The 20,505-nt window shown below is 43.2% G+C and overlaps 1 protein-coding gene across 1 annotated transcript in view; it reads right to left on the bottom strand.

Annotated features, from left to right (window-relative positions):
* Usp24 (ubiquitin specific peptidase 24) overlaps positions 1-20,505 on the bottom strand; it is a 126,111-nt gene that overhangs the window by 2,678 nt on the left and 102,928 nt on the right. The window contains exons 56-67 of the mRNA XM_021159480.2: positions 18,962-19,058; positions 16,719-16,835; positions 16,214-16,306; positions 14,809-14,911; positions 12,969-13,090; positions 11,795-11,908; positions 9,992-10,057; positions 8,032-8,098; positions 6,929-7,007; positions 3,604-3,679; positions 2,216-2,302; positions 1,776-1,886 (exon numbers count right to left, since the gene is read on the bottom strand). Coding sequence (XP_021015139.1) covers positions 1,776-1,886; positions 2,216-2,302; positions 3,604-3,679; positions 6,929-7,007; positions 8,032-8,098; positions 9,992-10,057; positions 11,795-11,908; positions 12,969-13,090; positions 14,809-14,911; positions 16,214-16,306; positions 16,719-16,835; positions 18,962-19,058 — 1,132 coding nt within the window. The remainder of the gene's footprint in view (positions 1-1,775; positions 1,887-2,215; positions 2,303-3,603; positions 3,680-6,928; positions 7,008-8,031; positions 8,099-9,991; positions 10,058-11,794; positions 11,909-12,968; positions 13,091-14,808; positions 14,912-16,213; positions 16,307-16,718; positions 16,836-18,961; positions 19,059-20,505) is intronic.

Below are 20,505 nucleotides of genomic sequence, written 5' to 3'. Positions count from 1 at the left end.
CTAACTATGACTCCTTCTGCACCTTATGATGGTCATGCAAAGCATTTGCATCCATACGGTCTTACTAAGTCACCAGAAGAGCCCTGGGACTGGCCTCAGGCTGCACTTCCTTCTCCGCACCACACAGTCACTCCTTACCCGTTAGGTCATTCCTTCTGTAACCGAGTGGGCTGGATTTGGTTTATATGTTTAATAATTGGTTTTGAAGACCCAGCCCATGTCTTGGGACTACTCTCACTTGAGGTAGGAATGAGGAGAATAGGAGACTTCCCCTGTGGAAGGAACAAGCATGTCTGATAAACTAAAAGCCAACACTGTGGAGTGAGGTCTGTGGGGTCAAGTCAAGCAGCACACATGGAGAATCCTGAAGGAAGACCACTGAGAAGTTTCAGAATGTGACATGAAAACAGCCACAGTACACGCAGAAGATTCTCACAGAGAGCACAGAACATAAAGAAATGGGTATTTATTTATGGGTGAAAGAATCGATGGGTAGGTGCTAAGTAAGAGGCTGGGGATTGGCCTGGTACACATGGGTGCTACATATGGGGTATGAGATGCTGAGGAAGCACCAGCTTTGGTAGGGAAGTGAGGCGTTGGGCAAACTAAGACAAGCCAAGATGAAGAAGTCCACCTCGGAGCTTAAGAGCTGCACAGTGGATGGGGTGGAAGCCAGGAGGCTGTTTACAGGATGGAGGTGTGCAGAGCAGCGACCAAGGAGACCGAGAGGAACAGTCAGTGAGGAGGGTTTGAGGAAGCCCAAAGGGAACTGCTATGGAGTCCAGCAGTACTACCTGTTGTTGCTGGCAGCTAGGACAAGTCCTGAGAAATGCAGGCCACCTGCCATCCCAACTATGGGGTGACAAGAGGAGGAGGGGGATGAGGCCAAGAGCTGACTGTTTTAAGATGGAGAACAGAGTTCAGGATGGGAGATAAAGTTCTATCAAGTTGGGTAGAGAGAAGGCTGAGATGAAACATCCCTCCCTGTCCTAGAAAGAAAGAGACCAGTGCAGAGAGTATGGGGCTGATGTGTGAGAGCCGGCAGTGGGGGAGCCCTGGTCTGAAAGGCCATTTTCATGATGAATAAGAACCAGCCTACATTATTTTACATTGCAAGCGTGGGCCACCAGCCATCTGTAAAGTGAGAGGAATAGTTGCCAATGTAGTTGTGAGGATGTGAAAGGCAAGCTTTATGGAAGAGGCATCTCCAGTTGTAGCTGCGTTCACTCGCCCGTGGGTGGTTGGCTGCCTCCTTGCTCAGAGGAGGCTGCTGTGATATAAGGTCGTGGGCCAGAGGAGACACAGCCCACAAAGCATGTGTTTGATTCTCTTTTTTCTTTCCTACAATCACGAGTAACCAAACTTTCTCCCCTATTTCTTTCTTTTATAAAACTAATCTTGAAGGATTTGGAGACCCCTAAAACGTAGGTGTCCTTCAGGCTGCATGGGACTTTTAAGTTCATGTTTCTAGGTAGACTGGGAAAAGCAACAGAGATTCTCAGCAACTGGACAGAATGGAGAGCCAGACAGCAGTAAGTGTACAGACCACCTGCATGCTGGCAGCAGACACCTTAGAGCCCGGGCGGGGTGCATTCCCCTTGCGGCACTGTTCAGCTATGTAAGTGCACAGCCCCCGCTTCTCAGTCACGGCACCGGAGGACGGAGCTGGCCTGTCTCTATACCAACTTTCTAGAGCAAGGCCTTCTGTTTCTTGATCTTTGGAATGCTTAGGAGCAAATGATGCCCTTTTAGCTGAAGGCAGACCCCAGAGATACCTGCTGTAAGTGTCGCTCTCCGTTCTCATTGGCAGGACTGCTCTCGGACCCATTGCTGCTTCCTGATTGCTCTTTTTCATTCAACAAGGCTGTGGCGTATGCTAATGTGTCCTGCATAGATTCAAACACAAGAAGACAAGTTAGGGGCTTTTTCTGAGCAGCAACTACTCGTTACTGACCTCTGGTGGTACCTCAGCAACAAAGCACCTTATAACATACCCTTGCCCTGCCAAACCCCACTGACCAACCAACCTGCAGAGGCTCTTTTTTCTGGCTGATGTGTTTGCACTGGGTCTGATGACACCAGCTCTCTGTCTTTATACAAAACCCAATGGCTGCTTTTGTACCTCATTTCCTACCCTTCCTTCTCTTCTCTGAGCTGTGGGCTTTAAAAACCTGGCACAAGGGTTCTAAAGTCCAGCAGATCAGACACGCCTCACCTGAGCTGAGATGGTTCGCTGAAAGGTTTTTCCAGTTGAAGTTTCATTAGAGACATTGCTCTGCGGAGTCCAATAATGCTCTGACATCTGGAGACAAAGGCCAGGCAGAGGTGACAAGTAAGCCCCACAGTACACAGTTCCTATCTCGCACACCAACCTGTAGCAGCCAGAGGTGCAAGTCTACCTAGACTTCTGCCACCTCAGTTCTCACGGAATAGCGTTTGCCTGCTTCCCACAGGAAACACTGCTTCTCAACGCAGCGTACCAGCCTATTATCTTTCATCTTCAAAGCTAAGACAGATGTTACTTGTGAAAAACCATGGCTCAAATATATTAAAAGGAGAATTCAAAAAATAAGTCACTCTTAGGTTGTAAATTGTGTGCCAGTCCAGTGTGAGTGTTGTGCTGAAGTCCTCAGACATTAACACTTGTCCAGCCATGCATCTACCCTCTCTATACGCTACTGTCTCCGAGCCCTCTCCACTGATGACAATCTGAATCCCAACAGGCTGTTCACGGCATCCCATCGCTCCACCTCCTCACACTTCATATCACCACAAGCATTAGTACAGTACAGAGCCTTTTATTACAGACCCTTGTTATCACTTTTCTAGTATATTATCCTCATCTTATCATTACTGTTAATCTCTTACTGTGCCTAATATCTAAACTAAACTTTATTATAGGTATATGTATCTAAAAAAAAAAAAACCCCGTAGCATTTGTACGTTTGGTACTGTCATCTACTTGGGGGTGCATCCACTCAGAGCACAACCCTTTGGGCTGCAGAGGTGGCTCAGTAGTTAGGAGCACCTGCTGTGCTTGCAAAGGACTTGAACTTGGATCCCAGCACCTCTAGGACCAGAGGATATGACACCCTCTTCTGGTCTCCATGGGCACTCACAAGCATGTGTGTATACTCCCACACAGAAACATAAATAAGAATAAAATCTTTAAAAAAAGAACACAGCCCTGTGAGATGTGGGGGTGGGGTGTTACCATATTAAAAGACAACTTTAATAATGTACGTATCGACCTAAGAAATGATTGGAGAGCTATAGAGATGGTTCAGTGGTTAAGAGCATGTATGCCACTTGCAGAGGACCCAAGTTTTCTAGCACACGTGTCAGGCAGCTTACAAATGCCTATAACTCCAGCTCCAGGGGATCTGATATCTCTGGCCTCCATAGGCACTAACACTTGTATGCACATGCATACACAAACAATTAATAATAATAATAATAATATCTAAAAAAATAAATATTTGAGATCTGAAAATAGTTTGAGGTAATTCTGCAAATTAAGTTTAGGAAAAGAATTCTTTCCCAGGTAAGGTGTGTGGCTTTGGATGCCTATGCTTAGAGCAGGACTGCTCAGACTCCTCGTACCTTCTTCTGTAACCACTGCACAGCCCAGCTCCAGTGGTGGGAGTTCTCCTTGAAGTATTCCTTGGCAGCAGGGCACCTGCAGAACACGGGGATTCTTAGTAAACAAATGTTCTTTTGAAAATATTCTCATTCAATCACATTTTGAAACGTATGCTACTTTTTTAAAAAAAGATTTATTTATTTTATGTGACTACACTGCCCCTGTCTTCAAACACACCAGAAGAGGGCATTGGATCCCATTACAGATGGTTGTGAGCCACCATTTGGTTGCTGGGAATTGAACTCAGGACTTCTGGAAGAGCAGTCAGTGCTCTTAATCACTGAGCCATCTCTCCAGCCCAGTGTATGCTACTTTTACTAAAACTAAATTTTCCCTTCATGTTTGGACAGGTAAGACCAACATCCACTTGAACACAAAGGCAAATTCAATGCCTAGTTTCACTATCTCTAACTTATCAACAGTCCTGCTAAAACTGAAAGCTGGAGAACTAATAAAACCCCTCATATTTAATAAATCATCTTTTGATCTCATTCTGGAAGAGTAACTTTTAGAGCAGGCCTGGGAGTGTCTCTTTCCCTTCCACTTGACTTTGCCTATTCACAAAGCTATCCTTCATAGAGAAGATGATCTTGCCTCTAATGTGTGTAGACAGGCTATGTGCGGAGACACTGGCAGGTAGCTGTGCAGCTGCTGGTAGGGAATATGCCACTGGTCCTAGCATTACTCAGAACTGCCCATATTGACATGCTGCTGAAAACAAGTCTAATCAAGGATCCCACAATTGTGGTGACACCTGTCTGTGGCCAGAGTACTATGTCCTCTAGAAAAAATATTATTTCAAGCAAACCCGAATTCTTGGTTTAGGAAGTTTAAGCACAAAGGATTAAGCCCAACAAATTTCTCATTCTTAATATGACAGAAGTCCAAGAATAATACTTTCTATGCTACAACCTGTGAGAAAAAAGGTGGCTAAGTTCAGACACAGTACAGGCACTATACAGTCACTGACTGTGTTTGACTGTGGACTACACAGGGTTAGACAGATGAGCACACTGTATGTCCCATAACACACAAAACGTGGCACATAAACACAGTAGCAGCCTTCACCTTCAAAAGGAAGGAGGTTCTGCTCTCCTCGAGCGTATTGCACCGAGTCAAGCAAGCGAGTCATGAGATACCCAGTGTGGTCACACGCACAAGGCGGAAACAAGAGTAGTCGCCAGAGGCTCACACGCTAGGAGCCAGCCTGGCCTGGAATGGCTTGAATTGGGACACAGCACTGGACAAAGAGGTAGCTTTAAAGATTGATGGCCTCTGGCCTTCTAGCTTTCTAATTATACCAAATGCTTGCTGATAGCTTCTGAAAAAAAAAAAATCCTAAAAACTTTCTTGCTTATTCTATGGTTAAAAATCCTCTGGTTTGGGCAATTGATACCTGTTGCCTAGCAGGGTGGGAGTAAGTAAAGAATTCATTGCTATCATCTCCTTCTCTGGCCAGGCAGCCAGAAGCGTATCTGGCTAGGCTGGTTAACTCTTTGTGAACCAGAGAGGAAGGAAAGAATAGGATGTTAAAAAATCTTTTACACAAGCAGATATGCACAGACACACACACATTTACATTTTCATTCACATTCTCATTTACACATTGACACATTCACATTTTTGTTGGGCCTAACCACCTGTCTCATATATTCCACAGTATTCATGCATGCTCATATACATACAGATACCTACACATGTATATTCAGACAGACATATATGCATTTGCATAGATGGATGGATGAATGGATGGATGGGGCAGAGCTCCCCAAGCCAAACCATCCAACCAACTTTCTTTTCTCTGATCTTTTTATATCTTCTTAGACAAAAAGTTCTTTAGAAAATTACCTCAGAGATAAAATATTACATAAAATGGGAGTCACAGAAGGATGCTGATAATAAGTTCAAAGCAGTGTTTCATACTGCAAGCTCATTGTAAGTTCAACACACCTTTTTACATGGCCTTGCTTCATCATAGTGCACACCTGTGACTTTATTCTTGGCCCTAAATGTTTTTCCTTAAACACAAACTTGTCCCAAGTCTATTTCTCTTTTTAGTGTGGTTATGAAAGCTCATTGTGTTTCTTATTATGCAGCCTTTACTTACTATTCTGAGGAGTGGGCACATTCTAGTCTTGAGTCTCACTTTATTACAGCTTTCTAGTAAAGCAACTAAGCCCATCTCTTAAAATGTTCTTCCTAAAATTATTTGAATCAAATCAGGAATTCTATAGAATCATTAATTCATCTAAACAGTATTAATTCATGAAAGTTCATCTTTATGATCATCTGCAGGGAATCCAATCAATAGGGTGAGTTAATGCCCAGGGATTATTATATTAACTTAATAATTAATAATTAATTTAATAATAAAGGCATATCAGCTGCAAGAAGCAATCCTGAGATGAAGACTCTTTGGGGCTTGCCTCATAGAGCTCACCCATCCAAGAACATATACAAAACAGTGCACCACCTCCAGGAAGGCCACCTGCTAGCCACGGCCTCTCCAAGATGGCTCCTGACACTCAAGGAAGAAGGAAACGGGGCCCCAGTATTTAGCAGGGTTCAGAGTTTTAGGTTTGGAAGATGAAAGGATCTCGTATAAATTTTCTTTAAAAATGTACATTCTTTACTATTTCTGAGCCATGGTGCACATGGCAGGCCTGAAAACAACATGCAGGAATTGATTCTCTCCCACACACACAGAAGAGGTGAACATTACTGACCTGCATGGATTGTAACTTAACAAGGTTTCAGCTGATATCATTTGTGTATTGTGTCATGGTTGTTAGAAAGTTCAAAGAGGTGGGCATGCATGCTGCTCAAGCCATCTGTGATTTGACATTCCCAGCCCCAGACTGTTGTAAAGATTAGATGGGACAGCACAGGCTCACAAGTGCTTGACAGACATAGGTGACAAGATTTTGTCTCTTGAGAGACTGCTTTCAAATTGGGGACTTTCGGCTCAAAGGAGCTGCTGCTAATGAAAGGGAGGAGCCTCGGGAGAGCACAGCAGCTGTTGTCCCAGGGTCTCTAAAGCCGCCTCATTTCCGCCCTTCCACCGTAAGTGCAGGTGACCCACCGTCTCTCCTCTATAGCTGTGAGTTCTGGCACATCAGTTACTTTTCTAACATTTCCCCTTCAGTTGCTTTGGGAAAACAAGCTAGACACATTCCCCTAGATTTCAAGCAAGCCCGCTCCCAAGTCAGTTAGCTTCTCTCAGGTTTCAAAACAAGGTAGTTCCCAGTTGGACCCACGTCCTCTGCATTTTTAGTTTGTACTTACTTTTGAGCAAGAGTGACAAGAAACTTGACACACTGGTAGCATCGGCTGCTGTCCACATGATTGCTATGATGCATCAGTGCTGGAGGGAGAAAAGACACTTTAATTAGAAGGCCCTGGATAATGGGGTTCTGTAATAGTGACTGTTCTTGCTCTGGAAATACGTTAGCCAAGTGGGTAGGGAACAATGTCTTGATTCAACAAAACCATCCAGATTTTAGTGTTTTACTATGTTTAAAAACAGGCGTTAAGTGGCAGCTTGACTTCTTAGAACTGAAAGAACTACAAACCTTACACACACTGCTACCCAGACAAGAGCAGCAGCTACGACAACTCATCATTTGATAATGGAAACTTATGGTACTAGTTCTACTTAATGTTTCCCATTTTCTATTTTAGCAATTTAAGAATAAAGAATACTAATTGTTATGTGCCATGTGTTGATGCTTTTAGGTGGCAGAGGACCCAGTATGGCTGATAGCTATGATTAGGGTACACTGTTCCAAACCGGGGCTTGGAAACCTTGAGCTTGTAGCTCCTTTCTGTGATAAAAGGTGGTTTTTAGGTTCCTCTTCATGCTGCCTACTATGCGCTGTTTAAGGTTGCGGACATGTTTGGCAGGTGAGGTGTTGCAAAAAAACAAAAAACAGGATAAACTTAAAGGAGGACAGCTATACTACTAGTGACATGATCTTATGTGACCTAAATCAGACTTCTACAAAAGAAAGCCCAGACACAGAACATGGCAGACAGTGGACATGTCGATCAAAAGACAATCAGATTAAATGTATCTGACAATTGTGTTCTCATTGCTTTGGCTGCTGAGGCAGGAGACGATCTCTCCTATCAGAAAGACCCCTGTAGCTTGTAGAAAACCTTATAGCATTCCTGAACCTTCCCTGAACTGGGACAGAACCCCAGTCTGCACCGTGCTGTGTACGACAGTCTCCGGGTGAGGATGAGGAACCCGGTGAAGAGAACAAGACTTCTAATAGAGCAGCCAGCCATTGTAAGCCAGGGAGAGCAGGGGCCACGTCCACTGGAGCAGAGCTTACAGAGCAGCGCTTTCCACTGCAGGCATGTGTTCCTAAAGCTGCCATACTTGCCTAGTAATCCATTTTCTGTCTCAAATACAAACTTGACGCGCTCTACCTGGATGGGGTCTTCAATGACCTGGAGAGGAAGGAGACAGAGTGAGCACGTGACAGCACAGCCTGTGCAGAAGTTCCTGCTGTTTTCTCACTGTTCTACTCAAGAAATGAGTTTCTACAACAGAGCTCCTACTAAGAGGCGTTATGCCACGGCCATGCATCTCAAACACATCCCTAATTCAAACTCAAACTATAAAATTATTAAGGATCTATTCATCTCCTGTATGATGTGTTTCCAACAACTATTTCCATAGTTTTCTGAGGGCTGTGAGGACAAACATTTTGTGGTCATAAGGACACAAGTTCATTTTTAAATTTAGCAAACATGTGCTTAAGGTTTACTGCTGGACAGACTCTTCCTACCTGTCTAGTTACTGGCACCGAGGGCTAAATAGTACAGCCCACTGCTGGGGTCTGTTGCTGCCCAGTTCAATGATACAGCATAACTCTGTATCATTTCCCAAAGTTTATAAACAGGACTGGAATCAAAAAGAAGAAAAAGATCAGAAAGACAGGTTTTGGTAGACAGCACCCATCATGTACTTTTCATGATGTGTATTTATATTTTAATTCAATGCCTCCTCTGAGCCACGGTCAACTATTAAGCACTAGGTTTTTAATGGGACACAGTCTCTTTTCTCAGAGGCCCTTGACTGGTCTCTCTCACCAGCTCATTCCAAATCAAATCTCTTAGTTCTTTTTCTAACTGACCTGCCTGTTGCTGGCCTTCTACCCTCTGCCCCTTTTTCTTGCCAGGCTCCTGCAGTCCTGTTTTCCTAATCTCTAACCTTGTTTGCTTTAGTTGTTCCTTCAAAACAATTGCCATAAGGGATACTGGGGGGGGGGCACCCACTCAGAGGAGAAGGGGAGAGGGTGTGGGGGAAGAACTGTGAGGGGAGGGGTGACTGGGAGGGAGACAATGAGAAGGATGTAAAAATAAGGATTACAAAAAACCTAACAAAAACCAAACAATTGAACAACCCTCACCCCCCAAAAAAGCCAAAACCAAAACAAACAAAAACCAATTGCCAAAGGCTCTTGCTATGCAATTGAGTCATTTCACTTTCCTGCTTAAACCATTTGCATGGCCGGCCAGCATGATGGCAGAGGCTAGGAGACAATGGAGAAGAGGAAAGAGCTCGGTTCAGGAAATAAGGAGTGAAGGGGAACTGGAAGCTACTCGATGGCTGCTGTTTGCCAGAAATGGAACTAGTGCGGCTAGAGCACTTCCCAGTCAGTCACACTTACTGGCTGAATATACCCTGTGCCCTACAGGAAGAAGTTGGTGTGTCCTGGACACAGGCACAGAAGCCTTGTGTAAGCTGCCTTTGTCATTACCTCCCCACACTCTACTGCATGGGTCTTTAGTCACTGCACTGGAATCCTTAGCGGGTTCTCTGTTATAATGGAAAACCATCACACACCCAAGCCCACCAACTGACTCCCGAGTATTGTTCCTAGGGCTAAACACAGTGGTCACACAACCGAGGTCTCAACAAAGGTTAACTGTCCTCCATAACTCCTCTCGTCTCTGCAGTTTAATTGCCTGTGGTTTTGCCTGGTTTCCTCAAGATCCTGGCTACCTCAAGGAGGTAGACTTTCATTGCTGCTCCTCTCAGTCAGCAGTGCCAGTATTATGATGTTATGGAGAAGACCAGGTAATTGCAGGCAAACGGAAGCAAACCCAGTAAGGAACTAGTGGTTTAAAAACGCTGGGCGGTGGGGGCGCACGCCCTTAATCCCAGCACTTGGGAGGCTGAGACAGGTGGATTTCTGAGCTCGAGGCCAGCCTGGTCTACAGAGTGAGTTCCAGGACAGCCAGTGCTATATCCTGTCTCGAAAAACCAAAACAAACACAAACAAACAGATAAATAAAATGAAAGTAGTAAGCGTGTAAGGCTGCCGTGTGACTTACCAGGATCTCATGCAGTAGCTGGAAGGTATTCTTTAACTCATGGGGTGGCGCAGTTTCTAGCTGGTTCTGAAAAAGGTTGGGAAAGGATAAACACTGTGGTAGCTGTGGAGAGCACTATTCAGGAACCCACCTCTCATTCCACCACCGTTTGCCTTTACTGGTTAAGTCAGTAAGTAAGCAAGACAGGGAAAGGCTGGATTCTAATCACTGACAGCCCTTACAGTTCTTCCACAGCTACATACACAATCTACTTTGCTTTCTAAAGACACTGGTAGTGAAGAAAATGCAAATTAAAAACTCTGAGGTAAGCTTTGTGTGAAATATATTAAAAAGGCAGTGTATGAAACAGAAAAATCCACTAAGAAAACAAGGTTTATGAAAACCCTTTAAACATCTGAACTTTTATTTTTACTGATGTGTTCCACTGAGCTGGGGTACAGGCAGTTACAAACTGCCTGCTGTGGGTGCTGGGGACCCGACCTCATCTTCTGTGCAGAAGTGAGCTGAGAAAGAGTATTACATTTTATCAAACACTTCCGAGGTGGCGGGGACGGCACTAAGAAGACACTTGGCCTGGTGCTGCATGGATTATCAAGCTGTGAAGGCAAGCCCTATCTCTTCTGCTTTGTACGGAGGGGGCGGCTTGGGCTCATGGTCGATGCAGTGAGTAAGCCGAGGGGACTTCACCTCTGATGAGGACAGAACACCTTGCTAAGAGCTACAGGGTGCTCCTCACTAGGTCTTTACTCCTGTTAACACTAGTGCACCAATTACTACAACACAAAAGCACTTCTGTGGGTAGAAATTTGTACATATAGTATGAATTTCATCTAAAGGACCTAGAAGGACACTGCCTGTGTGACAAGCCTGCTTTGTAGGCAGACTGGGAAGTGGACCACGGATGACTAGCAGTCCACGTCAAAGGTGACTTTGGCCATATTTGTGTACTGACATTTTTTCACCAAGAGAATCAAAACCCATAATTATGTAAAGATTGAAAAGCTAGGAAAAAGACATGCAACTTAAAGTACTTTTGCAGTAACATCTAGGAAGGCAAGAACACTGTGGTTAAAGCACTAGTGCACAGCTGCGCTCAGTCTCCAGGCTGTCTCGGCTGAGTGTGTGGCCCTCCTTGTCTGACCCAGTCTCATGTAATGGAAACCTCATCTATCCCACAGGACTACTTGAAAAGTCAGCGAGTTGAATGTAGCACATTTGGCATAGCTTTTCTGTTTAGTAGATACAGAGGTGAAGTAGTAATAATTATAATTGATTAGTCCTCTATAATTAATTTTATCACTGTTCTAGAACACATAAAACCCTACTTTTGATTTTTAAGACATTGCAAGTAAAAAAAAATTATAGCTGTTAAACAATTCACCTAATAATGGGCATCCCAGCACTAATATCATTAAAATATTATTTTTAACTAGTTACAATTGAACCATATACAAATGCTCACCACTAGGAAAGGGCAAAGTGAATTATGGAACATGAAGGGGTAAATACAGGAAATTATAAGACCAAGTGAATGAGGACAAAATTACACAGTCAATAAACTCTCAATCATAGTGAAATACAAAGACAGAGAATGAAAGGACCTAAGAGAGGATAAATTAAAAGAGTACTCCTGGTGGTCATCATTAGATAGTGGAGTTAGAATTCTTAATTCTTTAGAAATAAACACAATACTATTTTTATAATTATGGAACATGCTATCCATACTGCCTGGGAGCAAGAGAATGTTCACCAGGGACTTCTCAGACCGCCACCAGCTACTGCTAGGCTTAACTCAAGTTGTACCTTAATGAAATGCAGCATCGTGAAGGAAAAGTGCTCATTGCAGAAACAGCAGTACACCACCATCTCCATGAGCGCCAGGAGGGAGCCAGTGAGCTCTCGCAGAGCAAACATGACCTGTGGGAGGACACAGGAGCAGGCTCAGCCATCAACGCCTGCTGCTCTAGCTTTCAACTCAAGTTCAGAGATGAGGACCTACTGACACCGTTCTAGAACTGGGCTTTTTGTTTGAGGTCTAAGGATGGATTTCAGGGTATCTCAGTCTACTGTCATTTATACAGATCTGTACAAACATGCACTTTTTATTCCTTAAAGAGTCATCTTCACCAATTTTCAAATGCAAGCATTCTCATGTGAGAATAATGACTGATGACAGGAAAATAAAGTTAAATTAAAAAAAAATATGTTGCTCACAAACTCATTTCCATATACCATCAGATTCTGGAAGAATTCATAGGAAGGTAGCTATGGGTGAGACGAGAGCTGGCTGGAGATGAGACACAGTGTATGCCCTGTGCAGGCACGGGAACAGCCCACAAGCACCTTGTTTTTTTAATTAAAAATTTTTTTTTAAATTTACATTTCATATGTTATCCCCCTTCCCGGTTTCCCCTCTGCAAACCCCGATCCCATCCTCCTTCCCTTCCTGTTTCTATGAGGGGGTCCCCAACCCACCTAATCACTCCCAACCCCCCTGCCCTAGCATTCCCCTTTGCTGGGACATCAAGCCTCCACAGGACCAAGGGCCTCCCCTCCCAACACAGTTCTAAGGTTCACACACACATGCTTCTAGGCTGCAGTGTTTTAGGTCCAAGGAGAGATAGACCAGCGACAAAAATTTTGATAATGAAATACTTTACATGTGAACTGTCACTCACCTTCTCTGGGACCTTAGAGAAAGTTCTTGGTTGAAGAAGATGAATAACACCCTCTTAACAAATTTATCCACCATCCATCCACTCAGCCACCCAGCTACGCATACATACAGGCAGTGAACACGCTGACAAGTGCTCCACCATTCAGTAGGCCTCATCTTTAATGTTTTTGAAATGTGTATAGAAAATAAGCATTTCTTCTCCTAACAATATTTCCTTTCACCAGAGAAACTCGAAATATATACCAACGAAAGGAGTTTGCTCAAACAGGAGAAAATGGCTTCAGCACAGCAATTACCTACCTCTAACAGATAAGGCTTCCCTTCCGACAAGAACAGCAAGGCTTCTACTTCCTCATGGAGGGGCAGCAGAGGGCTCGAAGGAGCAACACTAATAGGTGGTCGTTGTTTAAATATTCCAGGAGCTTTAGGAGAACCAAGAAACAAAACACAACCTGTCTTACTTGGAAATGTTCCACGAAACATGTCCACAAAAGGGCAAAACTCTCAGGTCTGCTCACGCTATTGCTATATTCTTAAAACTTGGTCCTTCAGTCTTCTGGACCAATGAGCTATGTAGACAAAATCCTATTTTCTTCAAAGTTCACCTCAGCAATAGCTATGAAAAAGTAGCCAAAGCTGCTACCAAAGAGACACTGAATAAGCCATCGTTCTCTAACAATTGTTTGCAAAAGACCACCTACTCGAAGGCAGACTCAACCCACAGAGCAGGGCTGAGTCTAAAGAAATGAAGATACACTGTCATATTTTCCGTTGTAAAACTGTTTGAAGTCAAACAACAAGACCGATTTTTATTTCTGAGATGAACTACTCAAGTGTTCTTGTCCTGTGTCAGAGTTTGTTTTAGCTGTAAACTTGACACTAACCAAGGGTCACCTGAAAAAAAGAACCTCAAGTAAATAATTGCCCAGATCAGATTGGCCTGCAGGGTGTTTTCTCAATTGCTAATTTACGCAGTAGGGCCCATCCCAGCAGGGGCAGGCCCATCCCTAGGCAGGTGGGCCTGGGGTGTGTAAGAAAGATGGCTAAGCAAGTCGAAGGCAGCAGTACTCCTCTGTTGGTCTGTTTCAAGCTCCTGCCTTGAGTCTTGAGTGCCAGCCTTGGGTTCCCTGATGGTGGACTATAACCTATAAGCCAAATACACTGCCCCTCCCCATAAGGTGGTACTTACCACAACAACAGAAAACAAGCTAGAACTCTATCCGTGTGTCCTTTAACATCCCTTTATACAGTTTTTAAGTATCGTTCAGCTGAAATGATGCACTCTAGAATCTTTCTTATTTCTTGCCTTGGGATTTTACTATACATTTTACCACCACACGTGGAGGTCTATCACTTATAGCTGTGAACCTGTCTTTGTGTTTTCTTATCTACAGAAGGGGAGAACATCTCTCAAGTTTGCTGTGGGCAACGAGCACAGTAAATACAAGCACCACGAGAAAGTGGAACACACAGAAAGCACTCATACAGTTAGCTACTTTGTAGGAGTACTATGTGACGTCAGGACAGACCCAGGGGACTGTATACAACACAGCACACATGTATGACTAGGATACTGGATAATTATAGACACAGAAGTGTATCTGTGACTATGCCATTAGTGGGGGACAACAGGACACTTTTCCAATTCTAACATATTAAAAAAGATTTCACTAATTTCCATTTGAATCACCTTTGCTTTCACAAAGGACTTTGGCATTTTATCTAATTAATCCTTACTATACCTACAAGTTATTTTGAAACTATTTTCATTTTGTATGAAGGATCAGAAAGGTGAGGTGGCTTGGTCAGGTTCTCACAGCTCAGAGACAATAGCTCACACCTTGGCTGTTTTCCTACCACGTTATAGTGATGAATGAACTCTGATTAGTCTTTAATCCTAGAGTACTTTAAAATAATCTTTTTTTCTCTCTGCTCCAAATCAGCGATTAACTTATCTTCTGTTGTTCTCAGTAAACTAGGTTAAATAAGGTGAAGTTTAGCATTAATTGAAAAAAAAAAAAAACTTTTAAGCACTCCCCAAATATCAATAGTCATTTCAGAAAAAAATACTATTGCTTCAGTTCCTAAGATGAAACCCTCTACTCCCGCTTCTGATGTGGGAAGGTCTGCTCAAGCTTACCAACATTCCTCTGTGAAGAAACATCCGAATGCAGGACCAGCAAGGCAACAGTGTTGTGAAGATTCCCAAACTCCCGCGCTTGTGCTGAACTCCATCTGCGTATCTGTCAGTAGAGAAAGGAAAGCACGCCCCTGTTCTGGTGGGAAAGGTTCACTAGCTGGTGATGTACTAAACCACAGCGTCTCCTGAGGCCCACAGTGCAGGAGGCCAACATATACAGTCACGGGTCTAAAGGCATCTTCAAAGGGTTTGCTCCCCAGAAAGAAAACATTAACTCAAATTCTAAAACCAAGTATACAATAGAGGCTGGGCAATTTCCCAGAGCCTCTGTGTACTAGAAAACCATGAGCTGGAGGACGGGAGGCCTGGCCCTGTGGCGCCTGCAGTGCCTTGTATAAATGGGCAAATGGTCCCTAAAAGTGCTTCATTTAATGGCAGAGATAGTCTACCTGCTCTGCCCACTTTGTGGCTTTGAGGATAAAGTGAAATATTAAAAATGAAAATATTTTAAAAGTAGTGTATTCCACAAATGCAAGATAATATTGACTGCATATGCAGTGCAAATATAGTGAATTCAAGTCAGTCCTCAGTCTGGGTGAAGAGTCAGACATATTACAAATCCCAGCACAGTCAACATCCACAGCAAGCTACGGTGGCAGTACTGTGTTTACTACTTAAGAGCAGTAAGATGATGTGACAGGGCTGAGAGGAGTTTAGGAGTGTCAGTGCCAAGTCTGCCCATGCACATAGCACAGCACACAGTGAAAAGGCCCAGACTCAGATCCCCAGAGCTGGGCCTAGATCCATTTCACCAACACATGTGCTTTGTCATCTTGCATAAATTACTTAGCACAGTTGTGCTTGAGCTTAAATTCTTCCTGGAGATGGGAGAAACATTGCTGTGTGTATCCAAACTGTACCACCACAGAATGACTAGGTGTACCTGCTACAAAAGAAGCACTCTATGTACCATTATTGGATTCTAGCATTGTAGGCATTTAAAAACTTACCAAAAGAAATACATGGATAAGAAAAACAGAGCTATATAAGGATTTCTACAGGCCAGGCCATGTATGGACACGGCATCCAACCCTCCCTCCCCCCAATGCTCTGGGACTAATACATTCCTATCATTTGACTAAGAACACTAAACGGCAGTATAGTTCAGTTTTTAACAGTCCAGCTTCACAGGTGGATTCCAACCACCCTAAAAGAATTTCACAGCTCCAGGGGAAGAAAGGAGAGGACTCCAAGGCCACTTGAAGTTCCTCTTCTACTGATCTCCAAAGACTTTTAAAGCCTACATAGTATTAACACTCAGAACTAAATGAAATAAAACCCTTATCATCCACCAGATGAAAGCCTGTAACTGCACCTCACTGACTGCGAACAGGAGCAGCCTTACCTGACTGTTCTGTCGGCTGACCCCAAGGAGGAAGCTGATCATGTGTCGCAGTGCTGAGTGCCGCAGAAGAAGGTCTCCAGCCCTGATACCTTGCTGTCACAAGGCAGTAGAATGACAAATTATACTCCCAGCCAGATAAAAAGTTGTTTCAAAACTACAGTCAGATGAGAAGTTTTAAGAAATCACCAAGGTAACTGCTGTAACTTATGTGTAGTGAGTACTTACTAATGTCTAATCAAAGACTTCTGAGCCTTCCACTGCCACCCAATAGCAAAACCACTGCCGCTGCCTTCCACTGCTGTCACTAACTAGTTGTATCAGAATTCTTACAAGTAAAATTATCCATTAATTTGGATTTAATTATCCATTAATTTGGATTAATTTGGAAACACCAATGAAACCACAGAACTACACAGAATGGAATCTAACATTTTTCCATATATGAAATAAGTTTTAGATTATAAATCTGCTGTGTTAGGAAAATGCATTAGAAAACAGTATTTACCTTTTGTACAAAAGTGTTGAATAGAGAAAAGTACTGAGCACAGTTTTTACAATTTTCTGGGACATCTTTATCCAAAAGAGCAAGCAGGACTTCCAATAACTGATGAAGGCTTTTTAACTGGGGAGAGGAAAAAAGGAAATTATATAAAGAGAAAGAAGACAAGACAGACACTACCACAGGGTTAATGTGAAGTAAACCAGCGTAAGAACAAAGGGAAATTGATACAATCCAGTCTTAGATTTAAATGGACTTATGCTTTGGAGAGCAGAACAGAGTTATCCTTGCACCTTCCAGGAGAGTGTCAGTACTGTAGAACTGAGAGAGAGGCTAGTGCTACTTCCTAGGTACCAGAGCCCAGGCCATGATCCTACTGGCCCAGTTGTCACATGGTCTCCAGAGCCAATTCTCTGCCTTCCAGAGAGGTGGGTACCAAGGGGAGATGGATTCTGAATCCCTCCCTCCACTAGGCTGTTTCTTCACAGTCACAGATGCAGAGAATAAAACACAGACACAGGCAGGGCTAGAAACCAAGCCGATGGAGCAAATGGAGAGCAACAGCCTGACAGATGACACGGCAATACGGACTCACTAGGAACTTACTTGAAAGCCTGCTGACGCCTCATGGAAAGCTTTGAAAAACATTTTATTTGTTTAGAAACCATTTTGGTATGACAGTGCTTCTGCTTTCCCTCCCACCCCAACTGTTTTTGGACAACTCCCTAGAAATTCATTTGTTATCCAAGCATCAAGACCAGGCTCACTACTCTTATTCGTTCATTCCTTTGACTTCATTCATAGACTTCTGGAATACCCCATTCACCTGTCACACCCATTATAAAGAATACAAGTTAGCACTTACACAGCACTTCAATTTCAAAGGACAGTATATAGTGGGTGGCAAGAGGTACAGTTTCCATTGTGGGGAAAACAAACACAAAATACACCAGCTGGATATCAAATGGAACTGACTTCAGGAAGCGTTTTCCATGATTACACCCTCACTCCTTTCTCTTCCACTACCTGCTCTTCTGTCTTTAAAGACTGTTTCCTGCCTTTTCTCTTTGGACTGTACAGTGGATGAAGGAGCGTAAGGCAGACTAGGGTGAACACTCTTGAGGCCATCAGACAGCTCTCACTGGAGGGTCTCAGGGCGATGGACTCAGTCTCTCTGACCTGCACCACGTGTGATTTTGGTTGATGAGGGTTCTGCTGCTTACAGTAATAGAAAACTATTGCTTTACAGTGCACATAAGTCTAATGATTCTGGAACTGAGAGGAGAACTTTCAGAACCTTTCTAAGAGCACATCTGACTTGCTGTTCCTTGCTTTCTCTATTCCTCTGGTGGAGCAACACTCCTGAACTTGTCTGGTCTAATAGTGCTTGCTGGAAAAGGTACGACCAGTTCCAGTAAGTGCTTAGGTGTCCAGATACTAACTAGATCTGGACCATCCTCCTTCAAGGTTGCATAACAAAGTCAGCATCTGAATTTGAAGCAGTCATTCCTATAATCATTGATGCACAAAATGCCTGGAACCAATGTTTAGAAGAAGCCAATTTATCCTGACACTATTGTTTTTCAAAGTTTTCCATGAAGTATCAGCTGTTTGAAACAGCAAACTTGGGAGTAACTGCTGTACTTGAGAAGATTTCATAACAAACTGAACAACCAGACTGAGAATGTACACCACGTATTTCCCCAAGGCTTAAAACCTTTGGGAATAAACACCATAGTTTGTTTTATCATGTGTGTGCAGAATTAGGATTCTGAAGGTATCAGTGTAGAGAACAGGATTAGGAAGAAGAAACAAAGCTCAGGGAAGGCTGAAGGTGGAAGGAACTACCCTGCCCTGGAATGAATGGCTCTGGTTTGCCTGTCAAAAGCAGTCAGATCAGGAAAACAGCTTTTGAGGAAACAGAAAGAGCCAAGGGTGATTCAAAATGTCTAGATTAGAAGTGTCTAGATGCCAATTAGTCTCAGTTCATACAGTTTAACACAAGTTCTTGAGAGAAGATTGGTCAGGGCTCTAGGAGGAAAATCTTAAAGCAGACAAAAGTAGATCTGAATTCTTTCAGTCTATCCTGGTATGCATCAGAAAGTCTGTGTCCTGTGTGTGTGTGTGTGTTCATGTGTGACATGTAGCACAAATAACCAGTCCAGACACCAGTTGTAGGTCATCTTATTATGTACAATTGAGAACATCTGATAAAAACAGGATACATCAAGTTTATAAGTAAGACTGACCTTATCCTGATAAAACAAGGCACTGTCTAAGGTCTTCTCCAGAATAGTGGCCACAGCAACTCGTACTTCTCTCACACTGCACTCCAACAAGAAAACCCTAAAATAAAGAGAAACATGATATAAAAAGGACACACGTATATAAATAGCTCTAACCTGCTCTCCACACCTAGAACAGCCATGGACATGACTCGGGTAATCAGTCCAAGCATTCCGAGAGCTTCCAGGCTCACATGGACTGGGCTTTCCCAGGTCACTCCATATGCTGTGAACGAGATTTGGGAACCAGAGAGAAAGTCACCAAGAATCTAAGGGGTAACTTGAATGTTTTAAGGACAAGAGACACCCATATAACATTTGCAGTAGGACTTAAGCAGATACATAAACTCTTGAGAAATACTGAATATTTCCTAGTGTAACACTAAAGAATGAAAGAAGATCTAGAATGCGGTGTGTGTGTGTGTGTGTGTGTGTGTGTGTGTGTGTGTGTGTCCTAGCAGGCAAGTGGTCTCCTTCAAAATAAAAAGCAAGACAAAGAAGGGGAGACTCGGGGATGCAAGTATCGAAGGTTAACATTCATAAGAGATATATACAGCAAAGCCCATGTGTGGGCTCTGTAGGACATGGATCTGTACAAATGTTGTGGGGAGGGAGGGCAGAGGATGCCAGTACTGAAGGTTAGCATCCTAAGAGATACACACAGAAGCTCATGTGTGGGCTCTGTAGGACCTGGCTCTGTATAAGCATTGTGCAAGATGACATTTCTAAGGTATTTGGGGGGAATTCTGAGTGAGGTGTAAGAAAATATGAAGGAATTCTTAATTTGGTTTGGTTTGAAAATGATAAAGTGCTTATGCTGGAAAAAGCCAAACTCCTTCATGTGATGGAGACATCTGCTGAAAATGCTAGTGAATTCTGTGTCCCAACCGGCTTGAGTCAGAAGGAAAAGCCAACTCCATTCCTGGGGAGAACTAGGACAGTGAGCGAGGGCTGTGCAGGACCCTTCTGCCCAGCTCTACTCTGTCTCTAAGTGTCTTAAGAAGTTCCTAAAGGATGTAGAAATCTTTGTCTTAGTGGTTTAGCTTTAAGTCAAGTTGAGAACATTCACTATTACAAACCCCAGAAATCCTACATTAAAAACCTGTATAAAGAAAGAAGCAGTATGGGGTGTTGCTATGAAAGAAGCCATTGTAATCCTCATGTTTTAGTTAAGAGAAATATCTGTACAGGCTGACAACCTACCCTCACTCCAAAATGCAGTAAAATCTTTGGATGACGACAATATGATGTCACTCTTGGAAAATTCTATGCCATGAGACTGTTTAGCATACAAAAAGATGAACAATATTGTATAGAATTATCTCCAGATTATGTATATGCATAGATAATAAAACAAAAGTGACTAAATGTTTGCATTTGTGTTCCACCCTGAGACACATCTCTAAAAATGCAAATATCCCTCAATTCAATGAATTTCTAAAATAGTCTGGTCCCAAGCATTGGAGAGAAGGTCTATTTGCCTATGCTCTCTCTGACTTTGTGTGTGT

This window comes from Mus caroli, chromosome 4 (genome assembly GCF_900094665.2).
Source record: "Mus caroli chromosome 4, CAROLI_EIJ_v1.1, whole genome shotgun sequence".
Lineage (NCBI taxonomy): Eukaryota > Metazoa > Chordata > Mammalia > Rodentia > Muridae > Mus > Mus caroli.
The sequence above is the reverse complement of the archived record's forward strand: the minus strand, read 5'-3'. Positions and strand labels throughout refer to the sequence as shown.